At 38.2% G+C, this 26171-nt stretch overlaps 1 protein-coding gene across 3 annotated transcripts; it reads left to right on the forward strand.

The window, feature by feature from the left end:
• The first annotated feature begins 6501 nt into the window (after positions 1–6501).
• nr2f6b (nuclear receptor subfamily 2, group F, member 6b) lies at positions 6502–21182 on the forward strand. Of its 3 annotated transcripts, none has more exons than XM_067430841.1 (5): positions 6502–7545; positions 8653–9003; positions 13364–13458; positions 13674–14246; positions 19462–21182. In XM_067430841.1, the coding sequence occupies exons 2-5, from the start codon at positions 8735–8737 to the stop codon at positions 19734–19736; spliced, it is 1212 nt and encodes a 403-aa protein (XP_067286942.1). In that variant the 5' UTR covers positions 6502–7545; positions 8653–8734; the 3' UTR covers positions 19737–21182. The 3 variants fall into 3 exon arrangements, with proteins under 3 accessions (XP_067286942.1, XP_067286940.1, XP_067286941.1); XM_067430839.1 differs by having other exon boundaries at positions 6509–7545; positions 13671–14246; XM_067430840.1 differs by lacking the exon at positions 6502–7545 and adding an exon at positions 7612–8574 and having other exon boundaries at positions 13671–14246.
• The last annotated feature ends 4989 nt before the right edge of the window (positions 21183–26171 follow it).

A 26171-nucleotide genomic window follows, 5' to 3' on the forward strand; every position in this document is an offset into this window, starting at 1 on the left:
CGTCACAGACACTACATCCATATTTTTTTACAGTCTATGGGGAGGATGTTTCAGCCGGGACTTTTTACTGTGTCGAGTCGAAGTACTCTCAGAAGTGCTATTCCGCCATGTATTATAGTTCTCCTTTTTAATCCGCTTAGAAAAGCACCACGTTTTATTTTGTCACCATACTAGGTCGTTCAATTATTCGTGTAACTGTATTTATATAGAGGAAACGTGGAGGTGTTCGGTCGCTTCTAACTTGATCTCTGTTTGGTACCATAGTGAATGAACTGGGCTTAGTGGGTTAAGCTAAATGCTTTCAGAATGTTACCGCGCGTCAGACCGATTAACTGCACGCACTGAGACGAGAGAGGTATGAATCAAATCATCTTAGTTAAGGGAATTACATAGTTTAATATGAAAAAGTGGTGAAGTATCCCTTTAAAGTGGGTGGGATTATAGAATGATCGTTGTAAATGCAGTGCAAAAGCACCAAAGCGAGCCATACTGAGCCAAACGGAACTGCACCATGCAGTGGAAAAGCGCTACTCTAATGAGAGTTAGTTGACATGTAGTTGCAAAGTTATTCATAGTTATAGTAGAATGTCTAAAGTGGACCATTGAAATTAAGTGTTACCCATATTTTAACAGAAGCCTTCAAATTTTGACACGCATGTATTAAATCAGCTATTCATAACTAATACACAGCCGTACAGACGTCATACAAAGCAACAAAAGGAAAGTGAAGGCAAATGTCAATGAAGAGCATGCCACACAAATCCAGCAGCATCTGTGTCGTGTAAAGTGTTTTAAGAGCTTTGGGATGCTCCGATCCCTGGGAAAAAACTCACAAAAACAAGAGCTGTCAATCACAGCTAGGGGGGTGGGTTATTAGGACCCCACCCCCTCTTCAAAAGCACACGCACACACAGCAGGCTCTGACCCACAGGGTTAAGGTCACCTCATTTACCCCAAACATCATGTCACATTTAAATACGCTTCCCTCTGAACAGCATGAGCGGATTGTGGCTGGCCGATGCTCTTTTTCTCACAGACGTCAATGCTCTCTTTTTCATCTTGTTCTCTATTTCTGTTTTCCTCTCATTTCCTCTGGCCCTCCCTTTCTTCGCTCTTAACCTCTCACTCTCAGTACTTATCAGTAAAGCATGCTGCTATTCAAATAAAAAAAGAGGTTTGACCCTGATCAAATGATTGAATGTTTTTCTTTTTTCTTTTTCTTTCTTTTATTTTGTATGTCCTAAGGACTTTTGGGTGGAGGGTGGAGAAATTAATGAACACATCTACTCACACTCATTGTTAATGTAGCTAATTGATATGAAGATATTTAGCTAAATGTCCAAATCTTTTCATTAGCTACACAAAAGTAAATAGGGAGCTGTGACTTTCAAACAATAATGGCTTAAAAGACTTGGAATATAATGTCCATATGGACCACTTATACTGTATAGTGTTCTTTTTGGATGTTGACAGTGTTTGGAAAGTTTTGGTGAACCAACCCTTTAAATATCATTGCTAGGTTGGATACATTGGAGTCTACACGCGCAGCCCTAAGCTGACCCCAAACCACTGCGCCACACACAAACACTGACCTCACGTAAAACCCTAACTCTATTTTCCAGTAAGAGACGGATTAAGAGAGTAAGAATCTTAGAGGTGAAAGCAGGCAGCATAGGCCTTCAGTGAAGGGAGCAGATTTGTAATCCCTTTACCCAATAAGATGTCTTCATTGAGCGTATTAGAGCCCATTGAATAACCCTAGCTGACCCTTTTTTCTTTCCCTCCTTTTTTCTCCATCCCCTGTTTTCTCAATTTTATATTGTCTCAATTGTCTCAATTTTATATTTTAGTGCAAGTTATTTACTTGTGCAAATAATTACAGTTACACAATTTTAATATTGCAGAAATATACTGAAATGTGCTGCAAATACTCACAATGCATTTAATACATAAACTCACAGAAAAATTATCACAACACAACCAAATACAGAAACACTGCAAATACTCACAAGGCAACCAAACAAAGAAACACACTGCAAATACTCACAACGCAACCAAATGCAGAAACACACTGCAAATACTCACAACACAACCAAATGCAGAAACACACTGCAAATACTCACAACACAACCAAATACAGAAACACACTGCAAATACTCACAACACAACCAAATACAGAAACACACTGCAAATACTCACAACACAACCAAACAAAGAAACACACTGCAAATACTCACAACACAACCAAATACAGAAACACACTGCAAATACTCACAACACAACCAAATACAGAAACACACTGCAAATACTCACAACACAACCAAACAAAGAAACACACTGCAAATACTCACAACACAACCAAATACAGAAACACACTGCAAATACTCACAACACAACCAAATACAGAAACACACTGCAAATACTCACAACACAACCAAATACAGAAACACACTGCAAATACTCACAACTCAACCAAATACAGAAAAACACACTGCAAATACTCAGAACACAACCAAACAAAGAAACACACTGCAAATACTCACAACGCAACCAAATGCAGAAACACACTGCAAATACTCAGAACACAACCAAATGCAGAAACACACTGCAAATACTCAGAACACAACCAAATACAGAAACACACTGCAAATACTCACAACGCAACCAAATACAGAAACACACTGCAAATACTCACAACGCAACCAAATGCAGAAACACACTGCAAATACTCACAACACAACCAAATACAGAAACACACTGCAAATACTCACAACACAACCAAACAAAGAAACACACTGCAAATACTCACAACGCAACCAAATGCAGAAACACACTGCAAATACTCACAACACAACCAAATACAGAAACACACTGCCAATACTCACAACACAACCAAACAAAGAAACACACTGCAAATACTCACAACACAAGCAAATACTTACAACACAACCAAATACAGAAACACACTGCAAATACTCACAACACCACCAAACAAAGAAACACACTGCAAATACTCACAATGCAAACAAATGCAGAAACACACTGCAAATACTCACAACACAACCAAACAAAGAAACACACTGCAAATACTCACAACACAACCAAACAAAGAAACACACTGCAAATACTCACAATGCAAACAAATGCAGAAACACACTGCAAATACTCACAACACAACCAAATACTCACAAAGCAACCAAATACAGAGACAAAAAAAAAATACTTCCAATGCAACCAATTGCCGAAACACACTACAAATACTCTCAACTAGCCTAGAAATCTAGACGCACCCTAGCGGCAGCAAATCTAATCTGCCGCAAGTGTCGTCTAGCAACTCTCAATGCAGTTCTGAGCTGTAAAAACCAAACTGGTCAGGCCAATCACATCTTGTTTAGAGTCAGTGGGCGGGGCTTAACATAATGACGGCAGAGTTGCGCTTGCATGCTACTAGTAAACACAGAAGCTGGCGAACGGCGGTCTTTCGAATCAGCTTTGGCCGCGACTCCAGAGACTTGGAGTTAAGCTTTTCTCTGAGAAAAGAACAAAAAATGGCGCTGAAGTCATTCTTAAAAAGGGAAGATGTGTTTTGAGTTTTGCAGACCGGATATGGCGAAAGTTAAATCTATCAGCTAGCTCCGCTTCACTTTCGTTGCTCTGGTTGGTGTAGCTCTATCCAATTGTGTGCAGAGAGAGTTTGAAAGACAACCGTTTATCCCGCCCCTCGGATTGAGCCCTGTCAATGGTGAGTTTCCAGACCAAACATCTTGATGTGGGTCTGGCTTGTCAGGCTAACTCTCAACACAAGCAAATGCAAAAACAAACTAAAAATACTTCCAATGCAATCAAATGCAGAAACACACTGCAAATACTCACTACTTGCTAAATTCAAAAATGCCCTGTAAATTCTCACAACACAACCAAATACAGAAACGCACTAAAAATACTTCCAATGAAACCAAATGCAGAAACATACTGCAAATATCACAGACCACAATGGAAATGTTCCAAGGGCACACCAACAAGTAACGAACGCTTATTTTTCAATGTCTACTCAGCAGTGTTGTTGATGACCTTGAGTTTATTGTTTACTCTAACATCCTGATTGTATGCGTGTATTTGCGGCACACTTCTGTATTTGGTTGAGTTGTATTCATTGCCAAACTGATGTTTTCTTAATTTCCTTTTTTTATTTTATTTACATGTATTTTCTTCTGTTGCAACGAGTTGAGCTTTCTCAGCAACTGTCCGTAAGTCCGTAATACTAGCTTTGAAAAGTAAACTATACAAAAGCTGCAGAAATGTAGAGAATAAAGTAAAATAATTGATCAATTGTTTTTATTCTATTTTTAGTTATATATTTTCTTTACATTTTACTCAATTTTTAAGGTTTTATTTTGAAGGTACACAATGTAACTTGTTTGTTAAAAATGTCATAATTGCCTTGTGCTAAAGTGAAGTGCTTGAAATAGAAGTGATTCTTTTATAGATTCTATAGGAACATATAAATATACTTTTAATTATTCCACCTTTGTTTAGAGGAACACTTGACTAAATATTTAGTTGGTGCAAGACATCTTTAAAAACCTCGTAATCAATACTGAGGTCAACTTATTTGAATAACAATTGCTCAAGTGTGACTTTCCCACCAAATGAGGGCAGTTTCCTCTGTTTTTCTCAGGGTGAAGGATGTTGATTCTTGGCCCTGCCTTGCTCTGCTGTGGCCCTAGCAGATGTTCTTCTACGGCCCGCTGCGGCGTGCTGGTCAGTATCTGACGCTCAGTCTCTCTGTTAAGGTCAAAGGTCCCGCAACATCGGGAGACAGACCTCTCGTATGGGTCAGAGAGCACCATGACGTTAATAGAAGCTGAGTTCAGTGTGTGTTGCTCGGGCAAATGGTTTTACACCTGAAATGGTTAACGTTTAAACCCACTTACAACATTCCTCAACACCTGAACCAAGAGCTCAGACCGTCTAGGCTATTAACAGCATTGGTGAAACTGAGATTTTTTTCCTGAAAAATCTGATCAAATAAATAAAACCTCTGTATATTGCCAATACTATAAGATGATAAGGGGCCAGAATAAAATTTAAAGATTGAAAATATTAATTTAAAAGAGCTGGATTTTGACTAGATGTTTCAATGTGTGATTGTGTGTATTTGACAGGTAAATGACCTATGATAATCTGAAACATATCGCCTTTTGGATGTTGGAAAGAGACTGCACATATACTGACTGACCAGACTCTAGGAGAGACTGCATTGCAGATTAAATACAAACAATTCAACCCCAGAAACCTGGAAACACACAGAGAGAAAACAAACACAGCAAAGCAAGCAAAGAGAGCAGAGAACAAATGGCTCAAAGGGTGCCATCTGAAATTTGTAGGACGCAAATCAGTAAATGCTTAAAGGGATAGTTCAACCAAGAATGAAAATTTTATGTTTCTCCGCTTACCCCCAGGGCATCCAAGATGTAGGTGTGTTTGTTTCTTCATTAGAACACAAATTAAGATTTTTAACTCCAGCTGTTGCTGTGCCAGTCATTTAATGCATGTCAATGGGATGCAATTCTATGAGAGTAAAAAACACATAGACATAAGAATCCGTATTAAACCCTGTGGCTCGTGGCGACACATTGATGTCTTAAAGGGTTAGTTCACTCAAAAATGAAAATTCTGAAAAACTTCACCCTCCAGTTGTTCCAAACCTATATGAGTTTCTTTGTTCCGCTAAAGGCAAAAGGAAATATTTGGAAGAATGTTTGTAACCAAGCAGATAGAGCAACTATTGATTAACATAGTAGGGAGAAAAAATGGTAGTAAATGGTTTCTCTCTCTGCTTGGTTACAAACAATCCTCAAAATATCTTCTTTTGTATTCAACAGAAGAAAGAAGCTTATAAAGGATGATTAGTAAATGATGACAGAATTGAAATTTTTGGGTGAACTATCCCTTTAAGACACAAAACGATCAGTTTCTGCGAGTAACCGAACAGACGAATACTTCCGCCGGAAAGGTCAAAATACCGGAGCAATCATAGACATATTTACATAGATGCCTCATTCGACCGATCTGTGCAGGCACTAATCAGGAATATATATATATATATATATATATATATATATATATATATATATATATATATAGATAGATAGATAGATAGATAGATAGATAGATAGATAGATAGATAGATAGATAGATAGATAGATAGATAGATAGATAGATAGATAGATAGATATCCTATATGATCGCATCTGTATTTTGGAGGTTAATGGTTGGATTTAAAAAATCTTCCTTTGTGATTTACTAAAGAAACAAACACACCTACATCTTGGATGCCTTGGGGCTAAGAAGATAAACATCAAAATTTCCTTTTTGGGTGAACTATCCCTGTAAAAAGAATAAACATGACTTGGAAAAAGATAAAAAGGAATAGCATCAATTTGTATAAGAATATACTATATCTTAAAGAAGTAATTTAAGAGAGTTCAAGATAAAGATTTTTTTTTTTAATGATACAGATCATGCTCAAAAGGTTTTTTCAAGGTAAAAATATTTAAATAAATGATAAAAATTAAGGTTTTTAAACTCTTGTGGTTGTAACATCTGACATTTTTCAAACTTGTGTGCTATCTAAACCATCTAAGACCATCAAACCATCTTCAGTTGCTTTAAGGTGGTTTTCTCAGGGTAAAAGCCAAAACAATCAGATGAGAAGACAAAAAGATTTTGGTGAGCTTCCTCCTCAGAGAGTGATCTAAAAAAGCTCTAAATCAGATTAACAAAGCAGCTCTAAGCTCTTCACTGCACAAATGCACCGAATTTACAGCAGCTCAGCATAAAGTGCTCTGCCAGACACATCTACATAAAATAAAGACTTCTTTTATAATAGTAGGATGTTTGGTGAAATAAAATGAAAGAACTATGTTTACAGTTTCTGCTCAAGCTATAGTTTGTTGAGGAACTTTCTAAAGTGAAATAAGCTTTAAAATAAAATCCTTAGCCACATTCTGTCAAGTGATTTGATTTTAATCACACTGACACACCTTCTGATGTTGAGATCTTCACTTAGGAAGTCTTCACCATCCTAAGATGCATGCTGAGTGTACCTATGGTCATCCCTTGAGGGGTTAACCGTGTGTGTGGTTACACATTCCTGGTTGTTTGTGTAGAGTGGCTACAGCCCACTCACTGCTCTTTGACTCTATTACCCTTATAAGGCAAGCGGCACCATGGCAACCAGAGGGCTTGAATAGCAGTGTCAAATCCCTGAACACACAGACACACGCTCGCTCACCCGCCACTACTCAGAGAGAAAGAGAGAGAGAGAAAGAGACAGAGAACAGAGCGAGGTTTGTTGGCCAGTCACCACAGACGCTCGGGTCAGCTGTCTCTCCTGACTGTTGGATCTCATGATTTACTGATGAATGGAGAAAAGCAGGGGACGGGAAGTGGCAGACTGCTAAAAGAGCTTCGGATCAGTTCCTGGAAATGCTGAGGCCCCGTAGACCATACGGCTGGACGAACCGGCACTGACGAAACAAGGTACGGAAGGACTCTCTGTCGTATCTGCACAGACCGTACGGAGGCTTTCCTCTGCATGGCCAAAAAGTGCTTCCTTCTCTTCTGTGAGAACTAAGTTGAAAGAGCATTCAGGATTGTGTTGTTTAACAACGAGAAAGACCAAGGAAGTTTCTTGAACTTTGATCCTTGAGGAGCAGGGTGGGGGCTGAGTTCTGTTTATCATTACCCAGGTTGCTGTCTGCATGTTTGGCATTGTGGTTCAGTCCTGTTTAGAAATCAACTCTTCACTAGAAGGCAGTTTCTTTTAGATTGCATGAAGTTAAGATAACACCAGATGATAATTATGTATTGCTCAGCTGCTGCCCTTTCATAGCCCAGGGGACTGGAGTTCTCAGTTATCAACTCTGATGTTTCTCCTAAAATTAGGAAAAGCGGAAGTAGACTCAAATTAGACCTTTTTTATGTACAGTTAATGTCATTTAATTTGGTCTCTGAAAATTTTTATGAGAAATGTTTGAGTTCAAACACTGTTGGAGAAGACACTTATGAGATTAGTGGAAACAATCGAGATCTAATTTGTGATTTTTCTTCTGTGGATGATTAAAACAAATGACTACGAAATACACTGGCAGGTTGCCTCAAACCTATCCAATTGACCTGTAATACCCTCAACGCTTCTAAACAGAACGGCACGGTTCTCAGTACTGAAGAACTGGTTTAACTTGTTGGTTACTAGGGGGCATGTCGACTATGGTGTAATGTCACAGTGGCTGCTAGCTAAGGAGTTTCGTTTTATCCATGTCTCAGAGCTGTGCAGCATGCGGATAAGCTTGTCTTTTCCCCTGAAGTCTGGGTGAGTTTATGTGTAATTTATTATTTCCTGTGAAAAGGGCGAGGTAAGCTGTCCAACTCTGAACTGCTCATTGAATCAAAGAGATCTTGAGATCTTCAGAGGTTTTGTGGTTAGTGGACATGAAGAAAAGCAACAGGGATGAGCACTCCCCTGCGGGATTTTGATATGACATTTGACGTCAATAACATGTCAGCCTGGTAAGCCTCGGAGGTCTACAGAGTGCTGTTAAACGTGTTTTTCCTCCAAGTCTGACTTGTTCGGCTTACTGTCTGCAGCTTAAAGGGATTCTCTCCTGGGCGGCTCTGAATTCTCGACGCGGGAAGGTTTCTCAAGCAGCTCCTGCTGGTGTACACAGAGATGGCCATGGTGAGCGGGGGATGGGCCAACCCCAACGGCAGCGCTAATGGACTCGGTGAGAAAGGTTACCTGCGGGGGGAGGAGGAGGGAAGCTCGCCCCGGGCAGGGAACAGCGATGCGGAAGGTGCCGAGGAGGACAAGGCCTGCGTGGTGGACTGCGTGGTGTGTGGAGACAAATCCAGCGGGAAGCACTATGGGGTTTTCACCTGCGAAGGGTGCAAGAGTTTCTTTAAAAGGAGCATCCGGCGGAACCTCAACTACACCTGCAGGTGAGAAACACAGATGCATTATCTATCGCTCCTTCTCCCATTGCTTAGCAAACAAGTTCATGTTTTCCACATACATGAAATCACATGATTTGTGAGTGGTCAGACAGAACACCCAATCACACGCTTGGTGTCCAGATGCAGCCCAGCAAAGGAATTTGGCTGAACTTTCTGTGAACTCTGTTAACCTCTTACTGACATTTAAATTAGAATATATGTAAGTGAACATTTACAATGCTCATGAATCAGCCTGTAATAGAGGAGATGAATAAAAGTAATCATGTTATAATGTTAATCATGCAGAGGCGGACAAAGTACACAACTCTATTACTTGAGTAAAAGTGAACTACTGGTCAAATATTACTCTGTTACAAGTGAAAGTTCTAAAAAATGATTTTTACTCAAGTAAAAGTACAGAAGTATTTGTTTTTAAAAGTAATTAAGTATCAAAAGTAAGTTTCCTTTTTTATGTCAACACATTATTTTATTATTGTTATATGAATGCACACTATGCCATCATGGTTTAAGCCAGTCAGTGATGCTCCATCTGACATGCTAGCATACAACTAACTTAAACTCATTTCAATACTTGTATAAAAGTTACAAAGCTCTTTACAAAGCTGCGGTCACTTTAACGCTGAATGCACGGATCCAATAAACTTAAACACATCCGGTATTCTCCCAACTTTACTCTTCACTTTCTCCCAGACGTTTACATTTTTAACATTTTATAAGACATGCATCAAGTGTATGCCAACTAAACTAATCTTGATTTTTTTAAAAACTGGAAAATACTTTCAAAGTATGGCTATGTGTGGTGTGCACACACTGTGCCGAGGAACCATCTTCTTCCATTTTGCTATGAACTGATCAGTGTTCAAAAAAAGTTGGGAAACTTTATATGACCCTATAAGAGAGATTACTGATAGACTGTCTGCAACAACAACAACAAAAAACCTTTTAAAGAAGGAAAAAATCATCCAACGACTTTCAAAGCTGCTACAGAAACGACTTTCAACTTTAAGGACCTTGATAGAAATGTAGTAGAGTAAAACGTACAGTATTTGTCTTTCAAATGTAGTAAAGTTAAAGTCAAAGTTTCATGAAACAAATAATATTAAGTTAAGTACAGACACTCCAAAAGTGTACTTACGCACAGTACTCAAGTAAATGTACTTAGTTACTGTCCACCTCTAGCCTGACAAGCCAGACCCACAGCAAGATGTTTGGTCTGGAAACTCACCATAGACAGGGCTCAATCCGAGGGGCGGGATAAACGGTTGTCTTTCAAACTCCCTCTGCACGCGATAGGATAGCGCTACAACCAACCAGAGCAACGAAGGTGAAGCAGAGCTCGCTGACAGATTAAACATTCGCCGTAACCGGTCGGCTAAACTCCGAACACATCTTCCCTTTTTAAGAATGACTTCAGTGCCGTTCTTTGTTCTTTTCTCAGAGAAAAGCTTAACTCCAAGTCTACCAGAATCACAGTCAAAGTTGATTTGAAAGACCACCGCCGTTCGCCAGTTTCTGTGTTTACTAGAAGCGCAAACGCAACTCGGCCGTCGTCATTATGGCCGCGTCCGCCGACTCTATACATGATGTGATTGGCCCGTCCAGATTGTGAGGAATACAGTTCAGAAGGGTATTGAGAGTTCCTAGACGACACTTGCAGGCAGATTAAATTTGCTGCCGCTAAGGTGCGTCTAGATTTCTAGGCTAGTCCACCTCTGTAATCTTATAATAAATACAAATGTAAAGATCTAAGCCATTTTCTGCAAGCAAAGAGGATTTTATTTCACATTACATAGCTTAGCTGAGCACACCAGTTGTATTTCACTAGTCAGGTTACTTACTTCTTGACTGAACCAGGTGCAGTGCAACAAATGAGCTGCAGTAGATCCGAAATCATACTTCCCTACTATATAGTGGGAGCGAAAAACAGTATGCAACAAAAGAAGTCACAGCACTCTTAAAAGGGTAGGCAAAAAGTCCCCCGATGACCTACTACTTCCGGCGAGATTCTGAAGTGTGCAAATACGTTGCACACTTAGGCCCTGTCCCAAATGGCACCCTAAACCCTTACGGTCTTCCTCAGAATCCACACCTTTATGCCGCTTTGACTGCCGGGTAGAAGTCCTCTGCATAGATTGTGAACTTGAGGGCTCAGCTGAAGTGCATATCGAGGGCAGATAGCAGCTGCAAAGGGGGCGCTCACGAGCACCCTTCTTTAAACTTAAATGACGTATGGGACACCCTACTACGGTCTTGTGGACTTAACGGACACTTGCGCTCAGCGGCCATTGTAGGTTCACAAGACTGAAAGTGCACATGAAGTGTTCCATTTGGGGCAGGGCCTTTACTATCCCGTGAGGCCATGGGAGAGGATTTATGCAGTGAAGTGACACAACCGACGCTGGTAGGTCACATGATAATGAGCATGGGGAAATCAGTATGTCTGGATTACATTCACTATATGGATCATACTTTTTTAGTGGCCACAAAATAATTGCTTATTCAAAATAAGTACCAATTCAAGAGATTGAGATTTTGGATGCAGTCAAGCTATCTGAGCACAAATACTGACAACGACAAAGCAGGCACAAGTCATTTTTCAACTGAAATTTTGAGGTTACAGAAACCGCAGCATGAAACAATATTGAGCAGTGTTCAAATGGAGAAAGCAACAGCATGACCACCAGTGAATTAATCGCCAACAGTTCCTGAAATCGGAGTTTTTGTCCTAACCAACAGCCTTGATTGGCCGTGACTGTGTTGGTTCCGAGCAGCATGTACGTTTCTACAAAAATACCCAGCCATTACAGCTGAATGTTGCACAAATGTACATGGCTGTCGGAACACAACTGTGCATGTTGTGTGTATATAATTGGTCTCTTACAGCAGATCTAACATTAGCCCTGCTGCCATGGGAACTTTAGGAATGAATGAACAGAACTGTGTCCTTTCTGTATTTGTGCCAAGGTTATGCGACTGATAATTTACCTGAGAATCACTTGAGAGCTCTTCACACATGGCAGCTCACGAAGGACAGAGATTAATTCACAAAATGGGCAATACATTCAGCTTTATGTTGGACTGTAACCTGCAAACAATTTTTTTTTAATTTTTTATTTCCATTACAGTTAGAATTTCTGTCTTTTGAACAATGACAAAATATGCATTTTCAACATTAAGTCATTTTTGTCTTTAAAAAAAAGAGAATATCATATATATATATATATATATATATATATATATATACACTGTAAAAAATTTTGGTTGTTTTTTGTTGGTTTAACCTAAAAAAGTAAGTTACCTGGTTGCCTTAAAATTTTAAGTTCATTGAAATTAAAAATTTGAGTTGATACAATGAAGGAAATTTGTTTAATAAATAGAAACTCAAAATATTTTTGTATCTGAACCACATAAAAAATGTGATAAATCATGAAAATAGCACTATTTGGCATGTTTCACTGCATCATCAGAAATAAAACACACGCAATTACCCAATATGCTTAAAACATTTTTTAATAATCTTTTAATAAAGGTTGTCGAAGCTCAAAACATGTTCATTGTATTAACTCAAAATTTTAATTTCAATGAACTCAAAATTTTAAGGCAACCAGGTAACTTTTTTTCTAAATAATTTTTTACAGTGTATTTCTTTTCTTTTTAGGGATAGTGATTATTATTTGGTAGACACTAATACAATCTAAAATAAATAATGTATTAATTAATTTATTAAAGTGTTTGTGTCTTTAATTAATACAGTGCAGCTGCCATGTACTTAAGATGTTTTGTGTAGTTTTGTCAAGTCTCAGTATAACAATATTCCCAAGTTAATGCCTTTTTTTCTACACAAAACCGTTGACTGCTTCTTTGCCAGGAATGGATAATGCTAGAAAAAAGACTTCAGTCTATAGACCAGTAGTGTTTCTTTACACTCTTCAAGTGACATTGCCATCTGCTGGCTTGGCATGTATAATGCAACATTTGTAGTCGTTTTTGTGGATCTGTGTGAGCGAGAATCGTTTTGACAGCGTTGCCTTCTGAATGTGTAAAACACAAAAGAAAAACTTGTTCGTTTTTAGTACATCGTTGTTATGTGAACATACCCCAACATAATTAAATAACATTCAGGGAAAATATGATTTTTAATATTTCTTAATATTCTTTAATACATTTTAATATTTTATCAAGGATTTGGTCTTGTTTTAATCATAATGTTTGAACATAGGTATGCTCACACCTATTTGCACTTTCTGTTTATTTGAACGCTCATTATCCATTAAAGTGCTCAATCTTAATTACTGTTTATCTCATGTACTATCTTGGCTCAAATTTATCTAAATTACCTTCACAGGTCAAACAGAGAGTGTCAGATTGATCAGCACCACCGTAATCAGTGTCAGTACTGTCGCCTGAAGAAGTGTTTCCGGGTCGGCATGAGGAAAGAAGGTCAGCAAACCAGAAGTAGACTAATATGCATATGTAACTTAAACATTCTGCATACATGCTTGTTTTTTCTTACTAAACACCTGACAGTTGTCCTGAACAAACAATCTCCTACATAACTTTGCTGGTTTCATGCTTGCATTATCGGAAAAGGGAGTTAATTGTTTATAATCATTATATTGATGTTTCCTTTCTCTCTGTTCTTTCCTTTCCAGCAGTCCAGCGTGGTCGAATTCCTCCCTCCCATGCAGGCATCAGCCCAGCCTCCATGGTTGGAGCAGGCGGTGATGCTGGAGGAGGTCCGGGTATGGGTGCTGATTTCTTCAATGGTCAGCCAGTGTCTGAACTCATCTCTCTGCTGCTGAGAGCAGAGCCGTACCCCAACAGCCGCTACGGAGCCCAATGCGGCCAGCAGCTCTCGGGAGCCAACAGCTCCATCATGGGCATTGACAATATATGTGAGCTGGCAGCCCGATTGCTCTTCAGTACCATAGAGTGGGCCCGGAATATTCCGTACTTTCCTGACCTGCCCGTGTCGGAGCAGGTGGCCCTTCTGAGACTCAGCTGGAGTGAACTGTTCATCCTGAATGCAGCCCAATCGGCTCTGCCCCTGCACACGGCCCCTCTTCTAGCAGCTGCTGGTTTTCACTCCTCCCCCATGCCCGCTGACCGCGTTGTGTCTTTCATGGACCAGGTGCGGGTCTTCCAGGACCAGGTGGACAAGCTGGCACGACTGCAGGTGGATTCTGCTGAATACAGCTGTCTGAAAGCCATCGCTCTGTTCTCACCAGGTGAGTGATCAGTGATGAAGTTAGAAATGTATTCCAAAAGTACCGTCTTTCTGAATTCCCACCAAATCATAAATTAATCAAGATATTCATAGTAATGCAAAACTATTACAACTGTTCATACATACAAATTTGAATAGTCTTTGAGGAGAGAATTACTAGATTGTAGGCAGTGTTGGGTAAGTTACTCTAAAAAGTTATTCATTACTACTTACTAATTACATCTTTAATAGTGTAATTAGATTACTGTACAATTTACTATCTCCAAAAAATATTTAATTACTTATTACTAATTACTTTCTAAATCCTATATCAATCTCAAGATTCAACAATCTCAACATGTTAATAAAGGCATAGCAAGATGCTAAAACGCATCAGAACATGTTAATAAAGGCATAGCAACATGCTAAAACGCATCAGAACATGTTAATAAAGGCAGAGCAACATGCTTAAACGCATCAGAACATGTTAATAAAGGCATAGCAACATGCTAAAACGCATCAGAACATGTTAATAAAGGCATAGCAACATGACTAAACGCATCAGAACATGTTAATAAAGGCATAGCAACATGCTAAAACGCATCAGATCATGTTAATAAAGGCATAGCAACATGCTAAAACGCATCAGAACATGTTAATAAAGGCATAGCAACATGCTAAAACGCATCAGAACATGTTAATAAAGGCATAGCAACATGACTAAACGCATCAGAACATGTTAATAAAGGCATAGCAACATGCTAAAACGCATCAGATCATGTTAATAAAGGCATAGCAACATGCTAAAACGCATCAGAACATGTTAATAAAGGCATAGCAACATGCTAAAACGCATCAGAACATGTTAATAAAGGCATAGCAACATGCTAAAACGCATCAGATCATGTTAATAAAGGCATAGCAACATGACAAAACGCATCAGATTATGTTAATAAAGGCATAGCAACATGCTAAAACGCATCAGAACATGTTAATAAAGGCATAGCAACATGCTAAAACGCATCAGAACATGTTAATAAAGGCATAGCAACATGCTAAAACGCATCAGAACATGTTAATAAAGGCATAGCAAGATGCTAAAACGCATCAGAACATGTTAATAAAGGCATAGCAACATGACTAAACGCATCAGAACATGTTAATAAAGGCATAGCAACATGCTAAAACGCATCAGATCATGTTAATAAAGGCATAGCAACATGCTAAAACGCATCAGATCATGTTAATAAAGGCATAGCAACATGACAAAACGCATCAGAACATGTTAATAAAGGCATAGCAACATGCTAAAACGCATCAGATCATGTTAATAAAGGCATAGCAACATGCTAAAACGCATCAGATCATGTTAATAAAGGCATAGCAACATGACAAAACGCATCAGATTATGTTAATAAAGCCATAGCAACATGCTAAAACGCATCAGAACATGTTAATAAAGGCATAGCAACATGCTAAAACGCATCAGAACATGTTAATAAAGGCATAGCAACATGCTAAAACGCATCAGAACATGTTAATAAAGGCATAGCAACATGCTAAAACGCATCAGAACATGTTAATAAAGGCATAGCAACATGACAAAACGCATCAGAACATGTTAATAAAGCCTTAGCAACATGCTAAAACGCATCAGAACATGTTAATAAAGGCATAGCAACATGCTAAAACGCATCAGAACATGTTAATAAAGGCATAGCAACATGACAAAACGCATCAGAACATGTTAATAAAGCCTTAGCAACATGCTAAAACGCATCAGAACGTGTTAATAAAGCCATAGCAACATGACAAAACGCATCAGATTATGTTAATAAAGCCATAGCAACATGCTAAAACGCATCAGATTATGTTAATAAAGGCAGAGCAACATGCTAAAACGCATCAGATCATGTTAATAAAGGCAGAGCAACATGACAAAACGGATCAGATTATGTTAATAAAGCCATAGCAACATGCTAAAACGCATCAGAACATGTTAATAAAGGCATAGCAACATGCTAAAACGCATCAGATCATGTTAATAAAGGCATAGCAACATGTTAAAACGCATCAGATTATGTTAATAAAGGCATAGCAACATGCTAAAACGCATCAGAACATGTTAATAAAGGCATAGCAACATGACAAAACGCATCAGAACATGTTAATAAAGCCATAGCAACATGATAAAACGCATCAGAACATGTTAATAAAGCCATAGCAACATGCTAAAACGCATCAGAACATGTTAATAAAGCCATAGCAACATGCTAAAACGCATCAGAACATGTTAATAAAGGCATAGCAACATGACTAAACGCATCAGAACATGTTAATAAAGGCATAGCAACATGCTAAAACGCATCAGATCATGTTAATAAAGGCATAGCAACATGCTAAAACGCATCAGAACATGTTAATAAAGGCAGAGCAACATGCTAAAACGCATCAGAACGTGTTAATAAAGCCATAGCAACATGCTAAAACGCATCAGAACATGTTAATAAAGCCATAGCAACATGCTAAAACGCATCAGAACATGTTAATAAAGGCAGAGCAACATGACAAAACGCATCAGATTATGTTAATAAAGCCATAGCAACATGATAAAACGCATCAGAACATGTTAATAAAGCCATAGCAACATGCTAAAACGCATCAGAACATGTTAATAAAGCCATAGCAACATGCTAAAACGCATCAGAACATGTTAATAAAGCCATAGCAACATGCTAAAACGCATCAGAACATGTTAATAAAGGCAGAGCAACATGACAAAACGCATCAGATCATGTTAATAAAGGCATAGCAACATGTTAAAACGCATCAGATTATGTTAATAAAGGCATAGCAACATGCTAAAACGCATCAGAACATGTTAATAAAGGCAGAGCAACATGACAAAACGCATCAGATTATGTTAATAAAGCCATAGCAACATGCTAAAACGCATCAGAACATGTTAATAAAGGCATAGCAACATGCTAAAACGCATCAGAACATGTTAATAAAGGCATAGCAACATGCTAAAACGCATCAGAACATGTTAATAAAGGCAAAGCAACATGACTAAACGCATCAGAACATGTTAATAAAGGCCTAGCAACATGCTAAAACGCATCAGATCATGTTAATAAAGGCATAGCAACATGACAAAACGCATCAGATTATGTTAATAAAGCCATAGCAACATGCTAAAACGCATCAGAACATGTTAATAAAGGCATAGCAACATGCTAAAACGCATCAGAACATGTTAATAAAGGCATAGCAACATGCTAAAACGCATCAGAACATGTTAATAAAGGCATAGCAACATGCTAAAACGCATCAGAACATGTTAATAAAGGCATAGCAACATGACAAAACGCATCAGAACATGTTAATAAAGCCTTAGCAACATGCTAAAACGCATCAGAACATGTTAATAAAGGCATAGCAACATGCCAAAACGCATCAGAACGTGTTAATAAAGCCATAGCAACATGACAAAACGCATCAGATTATGTTAATAAAGCCATAGCAACATGCTAAAACGCATCAGATTATGTTAATAAAGGCAGAGCAACATGCTAAAACGCATCAGATCATGTTAATAAAGGCAGAGCAACATGACAAAACGGATCAGATTATGTTAATAAAGCCATAGCAACATGCTAAAACGCATCAGAACATGTTAATAAAGGCATAGCAACATGCTAAAACGCATCAGATCATGTTAATAAAGGCATAGCAACATGTTAAAACGCATCAGATTATGTTAATAAAGGCATAGCAACATGCTAAAACGCATCAGAACATGTTAATAAAGCCATAGCAACATGCTAAAACGCATCAGAACATGTTAATAAAGCCATAGCAACATGATAAAACGCATCAGAACATGTTAATAAAGCCATAGCAACATGCTAAAACGCATCAGAACATGTTAATAAAGCCATAGCAACATGCTAAAACGCATCAGAACATGTTAATAAAGGCAGAGCAACATGCTAAAACGCATCAGATCATGTTAATAAAGGCATAGCAACATGTTAAAACGCATCAGATTATGTTAATAAAGGCATAGCAACATGCTAAAACGCATCAGAACATGTTAATAAAGGCAGAGCAACATGACAAAACGCATCAGATTATGTTAATAAAGCCATAGCAACATGCTAAAACGCATCAGAACATGTTAATAAAGCCATAGCAACATGCTAAAACGCATCAGAACATGTTAATAAAGGCAGAGCAACATGACAAAACGCATCAGATTATGTTAATAAAGGCATAGCAACATGACAAAACGCATCAGAACATGTTAATAAAGGCAGAGCAACATGACAAAACGCATCAGAACATGTTAATAAAGCCATAGCAACATGCTAAAACGCATCAGAACGTGTTAATAAAGCCATAGCAACATGCTAAAACGCATCAGAACATGTTAATAAAGCCATAGCAACATGACAAAACGCATCAGAACATGTTAATAAAGCCATAGCAACATGCTAAAACGCATCAGAACGTGTTAATAAAGCCATAGCAACATGCTAAAACGCATCAGAACGTGTTAATAAAGCCATAGCAACATGACAAAACGCATCAGAACATGTTAATAAAGGCATAGCAACATGCTAAAACCCACTTGGACATGTTAGTAAAGGCAAAGCAACATGCTAAAACGCATCAGAACATGTTAATAAAGGCATAGCAACATGCTAAAACGCATCAGAACGTGTTAATAAAGCCATAGCAACATGCTAAAACGCATCAGAACATGTTAATAAAGGCAGAGCAACATGCTAAAACGCATCAGAACGTGTTAATAAAGCCATAGCAACATGCTAAAACGCATCAGAACATGTTAATAAAGGCATAGCAACATGCTAAAACCCACTTGGACATGTTAGTAAAGGCATAGCCACATGCTAAACCTCCCAGAACACGTTAGTAAATGCATAGTTTTCTGCTGAAACCATTCTGAACACCTTAGTGGCAGTGATTGTTGCACAGGTAAACGTCACCCTTCACAAACTGTAAAATTCTAGTTAGGTTTTAAAAAGGCAAGTCTACTGACAAATTTCAGTTTTCTAGGATGTTGTTCACAGATTTCTAAAATTTTAAGAGGCCATGTGTTGCTCTTTTTGAAGCTTATCTTTGTAAAAGAGAAAATAACATCGCCAAATATCAATTTTTTACTGTTATTTCACTTCCAGCTGTGTTGTAAACTCTGTGTTCCCTTTCAGACGCATGTGGGCTGTCAGATCCGGCGCACATCGAGAGCCTGCAGGAGAAAGCCCAGGTGGCCCTGACGGAGTACGAGCGCATACAGTACCCAGGTCAGCCACAGCGCTTCGGCCGACTCCTGTTGCGACTGCCTGCCCTGAGAGCCGTTCCCGCCAACCTCATCTCTCAACTCTTCTTCATGCGGCTGGTAGGCAAGACGCCAATCGAGACGCTTATCCGAGACATGCAGCTCTCTGGAAGCTCCATCAGCTGGCCGTATGTCCCTGGACAGTAGATGAACAATCAGAGAACTTGTTCCCATGTCCCATCTCAGGCTGCTCCTATGATTCCACAGTAACTGTGTGGATAGATGTTGTGTTGCTGGTTTTGTCGATTCTGTAAATACTGTATGACTAAAAGAGGATGACACACATGTTCCTATGCAGTTAAATTGAGCCATCCAGTACCAGGATACCTCATGTTTCACATCATGAGCATCAACAAATTCTGTTAAAACATTTGACAAGATGAATGATAAAAAAGGGCTGATTATGAAGAAGTCAGCTGATATGTGTCACAGATCCAAAGTTTTAAAGAAGAATTTATAATAGGCTACTTTCTTTTCTTTTGAGAGTATATTGCATTAGTTTAGATGTGCATTAGGGATCTTTGTAAAAATGTTGGGATATATACTTGAAAAATCAAGGTTGAACAGTCAATGGCTATGTTTAGAATGGAATATTAGCAAACTACAAACTAGGGATGTGTCTGAAGCCGAACACTATGTTTGGAAAAAATAAAATCATACATTCTACGGAGACCCTAAAAGTGAGATGGTGATTGGAAAAAAGATAAAATAAAAATATATTGGTAAAAAGGCAAGCCTATATAGTTGGGTAATTATATTGTGTATAATTTGCAGGTATCAGAGAGCCGTTATAAATACGCTTTTTACTTTCATTTTCGGATTTATGATATTCGAATATTTGTCAATGAAGCCTAACCATGTTCCTTTGGGGGTCCGTAGAAGTGTTATTCATTTTTAGCACCTTTCCACATTTGGATTTAAGATTCAGGCACATCCCTATAGCAAACTGCACACCACTGTATACTGCTTTATATTAAATACTCTGTAAAACAGTATAAAATATGCAACCTTACATGTCCGGAACAGTACTATGCTACATTGTTGTCACATGACCTCATAATATTGCATGTTTATCATCTGAATATGATACACTGCATTGTGGGATACAGTATTCTGTGCAGTATGTTCTGGTTGTATACCGCATAAGTTGACAAATGGCCATCCAGGTATTACACACTATGCACAGTATACCTACTATATACTAAGAAATATTAGGAGTAGCATAGTAGTAGGCTATTCTGAAACATAGACCATGTCTTGTCATATTTAAACAGATCTGATGAGTTTTTAATTGGGGTAAAAAAATGGTACAAAGTTTTACATTGCTGAATGTGGGAAGTATTTTTGCATACTAAAAATAAAAATCAATGATAAACAAACAAGCTCTTATGTAAGAAGACCGTTGCATTTTTAGCAGTGTATTGAAAAAAAAAGTAAAATAAACAAACTGAGAAAAGAGAAAAGTATATTTGGTCCAACTTTTCATCTGAATTTTTTGACTACTGTATATTAGTGAAACTGCAGACATCTACACATTTGCTTTACTGGTCATATACTACAGGTTTAATAAAAGGAATATTTTTTTTCTTTAAATACTTTAAAGTTAAAACTTATTACAAAATGCACATTTAATGTTAAATGTTTTTTTACGCGTGTTAAACATTTGTGAAAGTGTGCTCTCTTTAAATCCTCTTAAGACACATTTTTTTTAAAATTAATATTATATTATCTGCAAGTACAGTTTTAAAAATATACTTTTTAAGAGTTAGTTTACGAAAATTCTGTCATTAATTACTTAATTACTCATGTCGTTTGACACCCGTGACACCTTTGTTCATATTCGGAACACAAATGAAGATATTTTTGTTGAAATCCGATGGCTCAGAAAGGCCTCCATTGGCCACAATGTTATTTCCTCTCTCAAGACTCATACAGGCACTAAAGACGTCGTTACAAAGCCCATCTCACTACAGTGGCTCTACTATCATTTTATGAAGTGACGAGAATAGTTTTTGTGCACAAAAAAACTAAATATCGACTTATATAGTCATGGCCAATTTCAAAACAAAGCTTTAAACGATTATGAATCATTATATCGATTCATAATTCGGATTGCCAAAGTCACGTGATTTCAGCAGTTTGGTGGTTTGACACGCGATCCGAAACATGACTCGATATGCTGATTCATTAAGCGCCGAGGCTTCAGGAAGAAGTGTTTTGAATATAAGTCGCTATATAAGTCGTTATTTAGTTGTTGTTGTTTTTTTTTTGCGCACAAAAACTATTCTCGTCACTTCATATAAAAATTGTAGAACCACTGTAGTGAGATGGGCTTTGTAAACGACGTCTTTAGTGCCTTTTATGGGTCTTGGGAGAGGAAATTACATTGTGGCCAATGAAGGCCTTTCTGAGCCATCGGATTTCAACAAAAATATCATTTGTTGAAAAAATATCCGAAGATGAACAGAGGTCTTACGAGTCTGGAATGGCATGAGGGTAATTAATGACATAATTTTCATTTTTGGGTGAACTAACACTTTAAGATTTAAAGTACACTTCAAGTGCAGATTCAGTGCACTTAAGCGAGCACGAAAATTCATAAATACATTCATGAATTTAGAGTTAATTAGTCAATGACAAGTGAAAAAAAAATAAGAAGTTCCCTTATAAAAAATGATCTAGTCATCCTACAATGACTGAAGTTTTTCAAACATTAAAGTTTTTTTATTTTTTATTATGGTTTTTAGAATATTCCCTTTCGTGCGGTGTAATATCGCTGTTTGTGAATGTAGACGGTCTGCAAAGTTGTAAAGTCGAAAGTGCACAATAAATAAAGTTATTGTCTTCCAAAAGAAACATTCAATCACTGAACCGCCTATACGAGTCGTTTGTAATGCGAATCACACTGTTAAGGTTCTACGTCACTACTACTACGTCTACGTCAGCTTGACCAGCCCTTAAACGTCATTTTACTGACTGCTTCTCAAATTTTGGAGTTCAACAGGGAATTTGCAAAACTCTTGCTCTTAAAAGATGAGTTATCCCATTTGTCACCCATTTTATTTGAACCAGATTGTTCCTTAGAATCTCAGTAACCTGTAAGTATAATTCATTACCGATGTACATACTTTCTACTGGGTGTTCAAAATATGCATTTTTTGTTTTATATTGTTTGTTATATTGTGTTTTATATAGTTTCCAGCTAACCAGCTAACTCACATTATCACTGTCTTACTGAAATACTTCTGATAATCAGCTGTGGGCCACTTTTTTCTATTAATGCAGATTGTCTGTCGTTTTTACTAATTTGAAGGATGGAGCAAGATTTGTTTTACAAACTTTAATGTTACATCACTCATCAATGAACGCTAGGCTAAGATACGCACTTTTATTAATACAGTTCTTGCATGTTCACCACAAATAAATTAGAAACACACACACACACACACACACACACACACACACACACACACACACACGCACACACAGGTTAGTTGATGGACATACTCTTGTTAATGCTGATGGTGAGGAATTGCAACATATCATAATGTACCTCAAAATGAGTAGCGTAATAGTAGAGGTTTGGGTTAAATAACTAGGTTTTTTAATGTTTTATCAGAATTATTATCAGGTTGATATGGTAAAATCTATGTCGTTACTGTCTTAACAGTGTGTACACAGTGGATATAGAGGATAGGACTGGATGGAGGCAGATGATTCACTGTGGCAACCCCTGGAGGGAAAAGCCGAAAGAAGAAGACAGCGTGTACCATCACTGAGCTGAAGTTCAGTTATGGTAATAGACATTTAGCTTTAAAACATGCACTGTAAGCAGTAGGGCCATCTAGCCATTCAGAGCAAAATAACTTGAGCCCCGTTTCCACCACAGAAACTTTACACAGGAACCAGGAACTTTGGGTGGTACTTTGTGTGTTTAGACCGCAGGAACCAGGGTCTAAATGAAGTTCCGGGTAAATATTTCCCCCTCCAAACGGCCCTGCTCGCGAGGTAGTACTTTTTCAAAGTTCAGGAACTTTCGAGGGCGGGACTTGGGCGCTGAACATGCTGATTGGTTGAGCTCAAGCAGCATTTTAGTTCAACCGGCATTTTTAAAAGTCTTTTGCGAGGTTCGTTCGTTCTGCGTTCAGTAAATATCAGTCTTGCTCTCTGTCTGGTGATGCGCGGTCGTCTCAGCCATCTCACGTTCAATGTCCGTAATAGCTGATAATAATATACATTGTCATTTTAAATCTAGCTTTACAAGCTTTCTGAATATGCTGCATGCTGCTGAATCTGCATATTAGTGCTCTTTTCTGTCGTTGTTAATTACCTCTTCAGTAAACCTATACATAACCAGCAAAAGCGGCACAGCTTGAATCTCTTCCATATTCATTATTAATTTGTTTTCACCATGTAAACGACCTGACCGATTACTTTTAAGTGTGTGTCCTTACATGACGTGACGGTGCGCACCGCGCTCATGTTGACGAGAGGAAAGTACATTTTTCTGAGGGGTAAACTTTTTATTTCGTAAGTTATGAAGATAATGTTGGAGTAATGACACAGCGTATATTGCCTGCTGCGTATTGTTTAACTGCGCCTGACAGAAGATTTTTTTTTCTGAGATGGTTATTACACTTTACAACAAATAGCTATAAATAATACTGTATTAGTCCTGGTGGCCGTTAAGAGTTGCTATGGCTACAGTTAACACATTCAGCTGCTGGAGAAAACAGCGGCGACATTTTTGATGCGGCATGTGACAAAATGATTGCGATTGAAAGTCATCACATGTAAACACCAGATCGGTTTAGATAACGTCTCATGTATACAGTCCACTAAATCTTTCAATCGGTACACTTAAAAATGATAACTGTCCTTCACTGATTTGGAGGAGCAGTCGCGCGGAGTCCTACATCACCGGACTAAAATTTGCCTAATCTTCTCGGAACTTTATCGCGGTCGAAACGCAGACAGCTGCAGGTCTGGGGGGGAGAAAAGTTCCTGTAAAAAAGTTCCTGGTACAAATTGTTCCGGGTAATTTTGGTGGAAACGGGGCTTTGCATGAAGGAAGGATTTAAAGAAATTTACTCATTCATCTAGTCCTTTGAAAATCATTTAAAGCTGCAATCCGCAACTTTTTTTTGGTTAAAAATGAATAAATAAAATCTAATTTTAAACAAGTACATAACCAGCAGTGTCAACCAGCCTCCTTACCTTTACCCAGAGTAAAAACGGTAAGCTTGTAATAATGTGCGTGGTTCTGGTGGTTTTCCACAGGAAATACAAGTTTGTCTTTGTGTCATTACATCACGCATGTATACTTAAGGGTTAAAGCGATTAGCATATGGCTTTGTATCAGTAGAAACCCTAGAGTAACCAGTCTAGAAACCACCAAATTACAAAATAATTTTGCATTTCTACTACATTAATGACCCAGTTTAAATACAGATTCATCTTTTCAGAGCTGAAATACCCCATTAAAGGTCCCCAAGAATGAAAAATTGAATTAACCTTGCCATAGTGAAATAATAAGAGTTCAGTACATGGACATCACATACTGTGAGTCTCAAACACCATTGCCTCCTACTTCTTATGTAAATCTCGTAAATCAAAAACTCCACGGAAAAAAAGTGCTTCTCAACATAAACCCAACTGTGACGTAAGCGTTGAGGGGGGGAAATCATTTATATGCATGCCCCCAACATTTGCATCTGGCCAAACATGTGCAATGTCAGGCGGAAATGGTGGAGCCGAATCATCAAACGACACTTGAGGATAGCAAAAACGGCTCTCATGGCACGTCATGTTCAGGCTGTGCAGGGGACTGTTGTTATATGTCAGCAATCACGGTTGAGGTTTATTATAATCGGATACCACAACAAATTGTTTGTTTGTTTGGACCATTTCAAGCAAGCTTCACTCAGCGTCTTAAACTGAAGAAAGGGGCAACTATATTCCTGCAAGCAGTAAGTGATTTATCTACTTATTGACTCGTTTAAACAATATCTGATTAAATTGAAAGTTTCTTAGAGACGGCATTGTCTAGATGAGTATCTGGAGTCTCCTATTGTTACAGTAACAATAGGAGACTCCAAGTAGGCCTAACTTTACCATACAAAACTAAATAGTGCCTAATGACAAAGGTTAATATTAGTTTGTATTACAAAATACAACCGATCGTTCACTCGATCCTTCTAGCAAATATCACCTTTTCCACCATATAAGTTAAAACGATAGTCAAATGGAGATTGCTGAAATGCAGCTTACTTGTTTATTGGTGTTTTCAGATCATCCGCGCGCGAGAGAGAGCTCACGTGCATATGGTTGCCAGATTGGACATGTTTAGGTAAAACACCGGAGAGTATACAGGTTTTTTTCACAGAAAAGCTCTGTTTGGGGGATTTAATTACTGAAATCTGGCCACCGCACCACCGCAAGCTCTTTCTCGCGCGCGGATGATCTGAAAACACCAATAAACAAGTAAGCTCCATTTTATCAATCTCCATTTGAGATGTTTTGCTTAAAGTATCATTCAGCCGGTCTGTGTTCGGTCAGGAGCTGAACTGCTGTGAGCTGTGA

Source organism: Pseudorasbora parva, chromosome 22 (assembly GCF_024679245.1).
Source record: "Pseudorasbora parva isolate DD20220531a chromosome 22, ASM2467924v1, whole genome shotgun sequence".
NCBI classification, from domain to species: domain Eukaryota; kingdom Metazoa; phylum Chordata; class Actinopteri; order Cypriniformes; family Gobionidae; genus Pseudorasbora; species Pseudorasbora parva.

Excerpts from the sequence above, each read along its gene's own strand:
- nr2f6b (XM_067430839.1), top strand. The coding sequence starts at position 8,735 with ATGGCCATGGTGAGCGGGGGATGGGCCAACCCCAACGGCAGCGCTAAT. Across the intron at positions 9,004-13,363 it reads AACCTCAACTACACCTGCAG|GTCAAACAGAGAGTGTCAGA; the intron begins GTGAGAAACACA and ends TTACCTTCACAG. Across the intron at positions 14,247-19,461 it reads CATCGCTCTGTTCTCACCAG|ACGCATGTGGGCTGTCAGAT; the intron begins GTGAGTGATCAG and ends GTTCCCTTTCAG.